This window comes from Leptopilina heterotoma, unplaced genomic scaffold, assembly GCF_015476425.1.
Source record: "Leptopilina heterotoma isolate Lh14 unplaced genomic scaffold, ASM1547642v1 Lhet_177, whole genome shotgun sequence".
NCBI lineage: Eukaryota > Metazoa > Arthropoda > Insecta > Hymenoptera > Figitidae > Leptopilina > Leptopilina heterotoma.
The window spans coordinates 1,753,809-1,765,972 of record NW_025110893.1 but is presented as its reverse complement, the minus strand read 5'-3'; the positions used below and the strand labels follow the sequence as shown (position 1 = coordinate 1,765,972).

Here is a 12,164-nt window from a genome sequence, read left to right as displayed (position 1 = left end):
ATTCATGTTGATAAGAAACTGTTATTAATTATGAAGACACTCCAAAGAAAATTTTTTTTTGAAAGTTATACAACTTTTAAGTTTTAAGCAAAAAAAATATGAATTTTTTTCAAAATTAAAGTGCTTACCAAACTTTTTGGGATAATGCATTTAATTTGGCAAGTGTGGTATCTTTTTCAGTACTTATTCTAGAGTAATTTCCAATAGAATAGATTGTTTAATTGTTTACAATAACTTGTAAACATTGCATTTTGTTTTAATATGCAGTGTGGGGCAGAATGGGGTACCTAAGTGTGGGGCATGCCGGAAGCTACGCCGTTTCATTAAAACTATTTATATTATGCATATTTAAAGGTTTCCTGCAAAAGAATTGATATTTTTGTTTGGAAATTTATACCATCGATGTTTCATTGTCGATATATCGATATTTTGCAATATAGATGTTTTTTTGTTAAATTCCAATAAATATTACTTGTTTTTTCATAGTAATAAAGAATCCTACTTTTTGTTTGTATTTATAATCTCATACAACAAGAATTTAATAAATTTTGAAAAAAATATTCCATGTTTTGTATAGTTATTTGATGACACCCCATTTTGCCCCACGGGTGGGGCAAAATGGGATTTTAGCACTTTCTCAGAAAATACGATATAAGTTCTTTCAAAAATTTTTTTCTCCGCTATTATCATAATTTCCTCAAAGCTAAGTGTACAAAGAAGAATTCTGAAGTTTAGCTGAATCGATTTATTCGTTTGGTTCTCTGTAAACAGCCAATTTCAAAAAGGTACCCCATTTTGCCCCACTCTCCCCTAATTGAATGAAAATGATGAAAGTAATTTTGAATAAGTTAGAGTAACAATATTGTTATAATATAAAATAATGATTTTATATCAGTCGGTCATTTTTAATTATTATAAAATATGAAGATATTGATCACATGGTGTTATCGATATTTTCATGTTTTATAACAATTTTTTATAAGATGTTTAATTTTAAAAAGATTTAATGAATTAAAAACCTGGAAAAGTCAGGGAATTTGAAATGAACAAAAGCGTGGCAACCCTGGTGAAGATGAATTTAGTTTAAAAATTAATTCTTTTTTGATTTTTCGTTTTTAAAAACGTTGCAGATTTCAGCTTCATATATTTTCAGGGCACGAACTAGGTCCGTAAATTTGGTTGAAGTCCGTAAAAGTCAGTTTTTTTGAAAAAAGGGTCCCATAAAGTCCGTAATTTGATTGAAAAAAGACGAAGTGGGGGGTAAACTTTTCCAAAATCTGTTTTGGAAAAATCGCCCCCCCCCCTTCATTATGTAACACTTCTGCGTAGTTTATGGACCACATCTCCCGTGGATCGGGTCAAAACACGTATTGTTTTTTTTTTCTTGTCACTATTTGTTTTTTTCTTCAAGTCCGAAAAATATAAACCCAAACATGAATTTATAGTTAGAAATCCCCCAGATGTATGTGATGTGTCATTTTGAGAAGAACATGTGGACACAAACAGCAACGATATCCTGTAAATTTTAGAGAATCAGAAATTCTCCACCCTTATTGAACTTCTTCTTCTTGTGTTTTTGTTTCCTGAAAATTTTTGAAAAGGAACACACTTAACACGTGTTCGTCCTCATCCCCACTCTTCTCTCTTTCTGCAAAAACATATGGACAATTATCACAAAGTACAAGATGGTGTGTTGTAATTCTTCCAAAAGTTTCTCCCCCACTGACCACCCGCACCAACGCATATGTGGTTCTTTTATTCCTCGCCGAAAAGTTTAGAGTCTCTTGAATTTAGTGACGATTTAACGCCACCACGCCTACACAACAGGGAAGTGTATCTTGTTTCAGAAGTTTGAGAAACTTGCCACATTTCGAGCACACTTGTGGCCCTTTTCAAAAAAAAGTACAGATGCAGCAAAAAATGAGAAAGAATAACATTTCTGAAAATTTTCCTTATTTCAAAAGCTTGTTTTGAGATATGAAATCTGTTGCGGAAGTTTTTATCGTGTTGGTTCTATTTCGTTTGGCTGATTTCAAAATTTGCTTTTTTTGGAATCGTTATCTGCCCCAGGGATTAATTTTAGTAACAATTTTGAGTCTTATTATGAAACTAAAGTCTGCGTTTTTAAAAACGAAAAAAATTATTAATAAACATTCTCGTTAAAATTTCAATTAGGATCTTTATTAATAACACAATTCTTCTCTGCAATTAAATTATTTTCAAAAATTTTGAATAAATTTTATTTACATTTTAGCTAAACCACTGCTTTTGTTAAACTAAATAATATGAAAAAGTTTTCCAAATTTTCCAAATTAATTAAAAGCACACACAGAATAAGAGATAATTTTTTCCATCTATCATTAAAGGTGCTATAATTTCTGGTCCATTTAATTAAACACAATACGCCTGACGTGTTAGATTTGGCAAGACTATTGATTACAATAAAGTGTTAGAGAGATCTGCTCAGATAGTGGGATAACTGACACACAGAGTGAGAGAGAGAGAGTGCATTAGATACGGAATATTCTGCTGCTAGTCTCGTCGAGAGAATTCTGCAGACTATAATTATGGTCTGAGAGTTGGATAGATGGTTTGATGGACCTGGAGGCTGGTCGTTTGAAACATATATATATACGAAGCCGCCGAGCGTATCGCACGTTACAGATTTAATCGGGGGAAACCCAATATTCCCACGCTGTTATTCTATACCAGATTTTCGAGAATTAGATACAAGATGGAAAAGCGAATACACATCACGGATAGTAAACAATTGTCACGTTTCATATTTTCACGCTTGTCATTTAATTGCGACAAAATATTAAAAAAGAGAGAGACAGAGAGATGTAAACAATAAATATAGCGAAACGAAATGAATAAAATTCATTTCAATATAATATTTTTCCATAACTCAAGTTATTTTTATCAAAAATTTTTTTTTATTTTACTAAGGAAAATAAAACTTAGGCGACTTTGGAAAAACAGCTGAAATTTCGCTTTAAAAAAAAAAGTGTCCCCAAGGTGGCCCCATTCAAAAATTCACTGAAAAATTAAAAAAATAGTTGCAAAAATCAATTTAAGGTAATTTTATTTGAAATCTATTGTTTTTGGCTTATAATCACAGAATTAGTAGTTCAGGGTTGCCACAGGTCAGGGAAGTCAGGGAAAGTAAAATAAGTCAGGGAAAACTCAGGGATTTTTAGTAAAAGTACTGGAAAAAATTGAATTTTTAAAATTCATGAGAAAACTCTAAATTTTGATGTTTTTTTTTTGTTTGCCTCGTAAACTATGAAATTACCACGAATTTTGATACAAAATCTTGAATTTTTTCTATTTCAGACAATAATTTCTTTTTAAATAACTTAATTTTACGCAAGAACTGTCATAAAATGATGACTTATAAATTATTTAATGAATAATTTTTAAAATTTTCATAAATACCAGATTGATAGAAGAATTTTAGTTAAAAATACTAAAAAAAAATTGGATTTTGGAAAAGTTACAAATAATTCCAGAAATTCAATTATTTTCAAAAGTAATAAAATTTTTCGCAGAAATACAATTATATTCAAAAATTTAAAATAGTTCTGGTCATTTCAATTATCTTTATAAATAATACAATTCTTCCTTCGAAATTCAATTATTTTTAAAAACTTTAATAAAACTCTTCGCAGAAATTCAATTATGTTAAAAAATTTAAAAAAAATTCTTGTCAAAATTTCTATTATCTTTATAAATAATAAAATTCTTTAATATTCAATTATTTTAAAAAACTTTCTTTTTTATTCTCGTCAAAATTTCAATTACTGATATAAATAAGAAAATTCTTCTTCAAAATTCAATTACTTTTAAAAAATTTGAATAAATTTCTTTGAAATAATTCAATTATTTTCATAAATAATACAATTTTCACATGAGTTTAATTATTTAATTAACAAAATTTCATACAATTTTTCGAAAAATATCAATTATTTAAAAAGAATTTTATAAAATTGGTCGCAAGAATTCAATTATTTAAAAAAAATTTCACAAAGTTTTTTTCAAAAATTCAATTATTTTTAGAAATAGTAAAATTCTCCACCGAAATTCAATTATTTTTATAAACTTGAATAAAATTCGTTGGAAGAATTAAATTATTTTCAAAAGTAATGAAATTCTTCGCAGAAATTCAGTTATGTTCAACAATTAAAAAAAAATTCTTGTTAAAATTTCAATTATTTTTATAAATATTAAAATTCTTCAATCTTCAATTATTTTTAAAATTTGTTTAAAAATTCTGGTCAAAATTTCAATTATTGTTATAAATAAGAAAATTCTTCTTTAAAATTCAATTATTTTTAAAAACTTGAATAAATTTCTTTATGAAATAATTTAATTATTTTCATAAATAATAACATTATTCTCTGGAATTCAATTATTTTAGAAAAATTTTAATAACATTTTTAATTATTTTCATAAATAATAAAACTCATCGCAGGATTTTAATTAATTTTTGATACAAATATTTTAATCAATTCCTCGAAAAATGTAATTATTTTTAAAAATTTTATTAAAATTCGTTGATAGAATTCAATTATTTAAAAATTTCTTAATAAAATTCTTTATGAGAATGCAATTTTACCAAACATACAATTATTCAATAAATTATTTATTCTTTAATTTAAATAATTGAATTCTTCTAGAATTTTCTAATAAAAATTTATTAAAAAATAAACTATCTAATAATCGATTTATTATTTATGAAAATAATTGAATTATTGCAACGAATTTTATTAAAAATTTTTCAAATAATTGAATTTTTTTGAGAAAATTTACTACTTTTAAAAATAATTGAATTCTTGCGAAGGATTTTATTAGGATTTATGTAAATAATTAAATTTTTTTTGAAAAATTTCATGGTAATTTAAATTATAACAAAACATACATAATAATATTTGTAATAATATTTTGTAATAATATTCTTATAAATTTTTGAATTTCAAAAAGGTTTGAATTTGAATAGTTTGGAGAATTTTAATTCCTACGGAAAAATAATGATTAAATATTTATTTAAAAAAGAAGAATGTTTATCATTTATTAAAAAACCAAACCAAAAACTACAAAATTAGTTGTTTTCAACTATAAAATTAAAATTTACAATCTTTACATTTTTATTCGACTGAAATAAATTGTATTTGGTTTTATAAATACGAAATACGATTAAATACGAAACATTTCTCTGGATGTGAGATGGAAAATATTTCGACCATGTGTTCAATTTATTGTTTCTCTTTACCTTCGCAACGCAACCCCCCATCGCAGATAGTGGGTTGATAAAGCAATGGTGCCATTAGTTCGCCCTCTGTGTGTCAGGAGACACGTGCTGTTTCAATTACATGCACATATAAGGGTACATGGATCCCTTTTTCGTATATATATATATATATATATGCGATACGCCACGATACGCTATCATGATACAACAAAATCAGAAATTGAAACAAGTCCCCGATAAGAGGATGATATTTTACAGAGGAATTATTAATCCCTTGTAACCAAAGAATCTTGTCATTTAAAACCAACCAGAATTAATATATCATTAAAATTTCTCTACCATAATGAAAATTATTCAAAGAATGGGAATTTTTTTCACCCTACTGCATAAAGAAGAGAAATTCGATGCTAAAGTTAGAAAGTTTGATAATTGACAAAATTTTTTAGTTATTTTTACTAATTGGCATTTAAGATCGATTCGTTGATGGTTTTACAGTGGTACATGTGGTGGAGATAGAATTGACAATCAAGAAACATTATTACTTATAGGAATAAATAAAAGCGACTGTTGTTGATCTTTCTAATCCATTGTTACCCATCTGGCGTCGTGGCGAACGTTTCAAATTGTGGAAGGGATGAAAATCCGCGACCAACTGTTTTACAAGGGTAATCTCCTTTAATAAGTCAAGTCCCAACAGCCGTGACGCGAGAGCCGAATGGGGGATTTGTATTTCATATATCGAGTGCCATTTGGCCGCCTCTAATGCACACTGTATGCGGATAATACTAAAATGCAACTAAAAAGGGCGAAACCTGTGTCGTAACAAAAATCAATTGTTATCAAATTTAAAATGCTTCTGATCAATAATGTCAGAGTCGATCAAAAGTACCACATTATGGAAAAGTTTTCCTCTGCAATTTAATGCCTCACTTTATTTTATTAGAGCTAAAAGTCCTGCAATTAGATTATGCGGCTAAACTTAAAATTTTAGTCGTCAATTAATTTTTGGTTTTTATAAGTTGGTTACAACTTTTCAGATATTTGGTACTTATTAGTTAGTTACAACTTGAACGTTAACTGAAACTTTGGTGACAAATTTTAAATCCGTTACAACTTTTTAGTTACAAATTATAAGTTGGTTACAACTTGCAAATTAGTTGCAACTTGTAAAGTAATAATGAATAGTAAATCAATCCCAACTTGTAATTTAGTTCCAACTTGTAAGTTAGTTCCAACTTGTAAGTTAGTTCCGACTTGTAAATTAGTTACAACTTATAATTTAGGTACAATTTCTCATGTAGTTACAACTTGTAGGTTATTAATCACAAATCGTAATTCAATTAGAAACTGTAAATCAGTTACAAATTGCAATTAAGTTACAAATTGTAAATCCGTTACAATATGAAAGTTATATAGTCATAACTACACTGAGTTGGCCGTCAGTAAACATTAAATCGAAAAATAAGAATTTTCATTTGCAGTAATAGATGATTCTCATGCAGGAACCTTTTATTATATTTGATGATACCTGACACTTAGAGACGTGTTCAAAATTCGAAACGTGGAGGCATATGGTGCTTAATAATTGAAGCTGACATAGACGCAGATGTGACCCTCGTCGCATGATTCGCCCATCAAATATTTAGAGATAGTAAGCTGCAATTGCCGATAGCAACTGACGCAACGGCGAAACATTGTTCCACCCCCGATAAGGAAACAAACACTGCTTCTATTACTTCGTATGCGTCAAAAATTCTACGATAAAAACCCAAAAATCAAAATTACAATCAATCGCATCATAGTATCAACTGTTCGATTATCCGACTCTCTGTTATCCTAACTTCCAACCTAACTCCATAATCCGAATTTATTCTCGTAGTAAAAAAATTTAACTCTTCAAAATTTTCTCTCTCACAAGCGGTATTAATTCCATCATTTTTTAAAATCTAGTGCAATCAATAGCACATGTTATTAAACCAACAGTATTTGTATTCGAAAGATATTGAATATACCGTTTATTGCGACAAACAAATATCGTCATTGATTCGATAGCATTTTTTCTCGGTAGGATTAAAATTTAAAGAATTAGCTTCAACTCCGCAACAACGTGTGATTTTTATAGAGTCACATTAGGAGTTAAAACCAAACTTTCCCTTTTTTACTCAATCAAAAACAAACGCATCTGTCCTCTTTCTGAAAACACAAAGGCCGATAAAGTATCATTTGTCCCGCCGCCTATCTCTTTCAATCTAAACTTTACGCAAAGGCACAAGGAGAAAAACAGAAGAAGAAGACTGTCGTCCAGATGTTCCGCGGAGTACCTGAATTACAAGAAGGAGAAGAAAAATAAAAGACACCCCGATGCCTCCCGGTTGAGACAATAAAGCAAAGGGAAGATAATTGCCTGTAAAAGCCGCTCGGCATGGTCAGATCGGACATTATATTGCCTCAGTCGTAAATTATCAAAGAGCTCTTGAAGATCATATTAACGAGGTTTATTATCCCCGCCAACTTTGAACGTTTCCCCCGTACTCATCCTCCAAAAAGTAATATCACAAAAATGTGGTAATAAAAATTCAAGAAAAGTATAGCAAGTTAGCAAAAAGAAAAAAATAAATAATCGAAGATAAAATAGGAAAATTTTTTGTTTGATAATAAATTATATGGGGGGAAAAACATATATATCGAAAATCGACTCACCGGACGATGATTTCTTATACTGCTTTGATCATTCCCCAACTGCTGTACTCTGGCATTTTTATATTGGAACCAAAAATTATCGCCTCAACAATGATTCTTTTTTGCCTGAAACAAATAAAGAATGTTTATTATTTGATAATGTACAAGTATTTTTATTATAGTAAGAAAATTATTTAGAATAGAGAGCCAGAGAAAAAACCTAGAAAAGTCAGGAAATTATGATTGGAATCCTTGAAAATTATTGTGCTTATTCTTGAAATCTAATTTTTCTTTCATCCAATTTTCTTAATTTAATTTTAAAAGTTGCCTTCACAATTTTTCTTCGCAATAATTCAATTATTTTCATAAATAATCAAAAAACTTTATAGATTTACAATTATTTTCATAAATAATATAACTCATCGCAGAATTTCAATTACTTTTAATACAATTTTAATGGAATTTCTCGAAAAATGTCGAAAAATTATTCGTAAAAATTTTTTTAAAATTCATCAAAGAAATTCAATTATTTTAAAAAGTAATCAAATTCTTCGCAAAAATTTAATTATGGTCAAAAGTTTGAAAAAACTATCGTCAAAATTTCAATTATCTTTATAAATATTAAAATTTTTCTCCAAAATTCAATAATTTTCAAAAATTTTAATGAAATTATTTTTAACAAATTCAATTTTTTTTCAAAAATTCTCCTCGATTCAATGATTTTCAATATCTACTACTTTTATAAAATTTTCCAAAAGAAATGAATTATTTTAAAAATTTCTTAATAAAATTCAAAGCAAACCTTTTATTATTTTTAAAAATAACAAATATTTCACAGCAATTCAATTATTTACAAATTTTTTATAAATTTCTTTGCAATAATTCCATTATTTTCAAAAATATTCAATTTATTTTCAGAGAGATTCAATTATTTTTATAAATATTAAAGAACTTTTTCAAAAATTATTAAAAATAATAAATTTATGGAAGATGTTTTGTTAAAATCACGAAAAAAAATTCAATTTTGTAAAAGTTACAAATTATTGGAAAAATTCAATTATTTTTAAGAGTAATAATATTCTTCGCAAAAATTAAATATTGTTCAAAAGAAATAAAATTCTTCTTAGGGATTCAATTATTTTAAAAATAACAAAATTTTTCACTGAAATTCAATTCTTTTTAAACATTTTAATAAAATTTTTATTATTCGCAATAATTCAATTATTTTCATAAATAATAACACTCTTCTCTGGAATTCAATTATTTTTAAAAATTTTAATAAAATTTTTAACAACTATTCAATTTTTTTCATAAATAATATAATTCATCACAGGATTTCAATTATTTTTAATACGATTGTACAGGAATTGATCAAAAAGTGTAATTATTCTTAAAAATTTAATTTCTATTTCTCGAAAAAATCAATTATTTAAAAAAATGTTTTTTTACATTTTTTTTTTTTTTTTGAAGAATCCAATTATTTACAAAAATATTAGAATTTTTCACAGGAATTCCATTATATCCAAATATTTTAATAAAATTGACTGAAAAAAATCAATTATTTTAAATACAATTTTAATTTTTAATTACATTTTTTTGAAATAATTCAATTACTCTATGAGATTTTAATAAAATTCTTATCAAGAATTAAATTATTTACATAAACAATTCTTCGAAAGAATTCAATTCTGTCGATAAATAACAAAATTATTCCCTAAAATTTAATTATTTTGAGGCATTTTAATAAAATTCTTTGCAAAATTCAATTATTTTCATAAATAACAATATTCATCATAAAAATTCAATTATTTTTAAAATTAATAAATTTTTGCTTGGAAATTTAATTATTTAAAAAAATTCTAATAAAATCGTTCGCAAGAATTCAATTATTTTCATAAATAATAAAATGCCACACAGACATTCAATTATAAAAATATTAAATTTTTTTTACAGGAATTCAATTATTTTCAAATATTTAAATAATAAAATTCAATTCTGAATTTTAATAATTTTTAATGCAATTTTAATCGAATTTCTCGAAAAATGTAATTGTTCTTAAAAATTTTATTAAAATTCGTTGATAGAATTGAATTATTTGAAAATTTGTTGATAACGATTCTTTATGGGAATTGAATTTTAAGAAACATTCAATTATTCAATAAATTACTAATTTTTCTATTTAAATAATTGAATTGTCGTAGAATTTTCTAATTATAATTGATTGAAATATGAATTTCAGTTAAAATTGTAGATAATTGAATTTTGATCTTTGAATTTTTCATACTTTTAACTGAAAGTTGTGTCGATTTAATTTTTTTGAAAAAGTTGAATTGAATTTTTTTGAAGTTATTTGAAGTTTTTATTTTCTAATATTTGATTGAAGAATTTCCGAATAATCGATGAAATTTCGTAAAATTAAATTGTAAACAAAAGTATTTGAAAATGTTGGAAGAAATGTTTCAAAAATGATTAATAATAATAATTAATAACAATTAATTTAAAGAAGAATTTTAGTTAAATATTTTGGAAAACAATAATTGAATTGAAATGATGAAAGTAATTTTGAATAAGTTACAGTAACAATAGTCTTATAATATAAAATAATGATTTTATCAGTCGGTCATGTTTTATAACAATTTTTTATAAGATGTTTAATTTCAAAAAGGTTTGAATTAAAAATTTTGTTAAATATAAATGTAGTTTTATACAATGTTTTGATAACTATAAAAAAATGTCGTCCTGTCCCTAAGGTGGCCACCATGCGTTTTTATGTAAAATCACATTTTAATTTTTTTACGATGTAATATTTATCAAAATATATTATGAAAAATGTAAATTTTATCGATTTGGAAAATTTTATGATAAATGATAAAATAATTTAGTTTTTAATGTAGGAAATAGGATAAATAATATATTTTTACTTATAGAATTTGAAAAATGTATGTGAAATAGAAAAAAGTTTCTAAATCAAAGACAAAAATTCAGAAAAAAATCGCCAAACAGGAAACTAGTTCAGAACACCCAGGATGTTCGTTTCGCTAAATTTCGAAGAAGAAGAAGAAGAAGAAGACTCAGCAGGTTAACTAGTGTAAGAGAGAATATATATAAGAAAATAAAGAAGCATTTTCGGCAAGTTCGTTAGACAAATGAGTGCAACGATTCGACGATCGTTTGTATTCGTTTGCGAAAGGGGGCGACGAGATATTTCGACCAGACTGCCGAGTGCGTCATTAATCAGAAAGGATAGGAAGTTCGCGAACAGTTAGAGGAGAAGATATAGGAAAGAGAGACGAAGAAACGTTGAAGGCGCATCTGTTCCCAACATCGGTCGAGTCATCCAGATCCAGACTTTGGCAAAGAGAACTTTTTGGCACTGCACTAACGTGTCGCGATTTGTCAGCGAACCAACGGCAACTACACCTGCCACATACACACACACACTCGCATACACACCAAAAAATCAGACGTGCTAATAAATTTTATTATTCGCCAAAATGCCACGTTTGGCGTATCGCCCGATCGAAATCGATTACGAGACATTCATTTTTTACCGCACTTATTTTTTTTCATCAAATCAATGCCAACTATTGGAATTCGATTTTTCAATCGAATTTGTAATCATTTGGATTGTCAGAACATGTGAAATGGAGCTTTAGAAATGGGGCATTTTTTTCTTAAGTGGGACAATTTTTTTCTGTACTTGCAATTTGATATAGAAGAACAAATATTTATTCAACAAAATTATTAAAGTTCAGAATAATTAAATTTAGAAATCAATGCGAACGGTCGGAGTGCAAAAGAAAATTTAAGGCTAGGCCTGTTACAAGGATAATAGGAAAAATTTTACAGACATTAAATTTGTGGTCTTTCCACATTAAAGTTTTGACCAAGAGAATAATTGCACTTTTAAATGTTTAAATTCATGCTTTCCCACTAGAATTTCGTCTGCCCGCCCATATTTTTATTTCTATTTACTCTACGGTAATTGCCATCCGTAAATTCCAGACATTGCAAAACATGTTGTTCCGATTGCAATCTTCCAAACAATATTACAAACGTAAGCATCATAATTTTGCTGGGAGGAAAAATTGAAATGTTTTGACAATTTGCAGGAATAATCCCCCCATTGTTGTAATCTTCTAATCCCCCGCCAAAGTATACACGTGTTTGGTTATAGTCTTTAAAGAATGCCAAATTGCAGTGAGCAAGTAAGCAAGCAGGCAGGTATGAATAG

At 26.9% G+C, this 12,164-nt stretch overlaps 1 protein-coding gene across 3 annotated transcripts in view; it reads right to left on the bottom strand.

The window, feature by feature from the left end:
* The window catches only part of LOC122499860, a 256,174-nt gene that overhangs the window by 217,657 nt on the left and 26,353 nt on the right, over positions 1–12,164 (bottom strand). For all 3 annotated transcript variants that reach the window (XM_043608397.1, XM_043608396.1, XM_043608398.1), the window contains exon 2: positions 7,952–8,056. In XM_043608397.1, coding sequence (XP_043464332.1) covers positions 8,028–8,056 — 29 coding nt within the window. In that variant the 3' untranslated portion in view covers positions 7,952–8,027. The remainder of the gene's footprint in view (positions 1–7,951; positions 8,057–12,164) is intronic.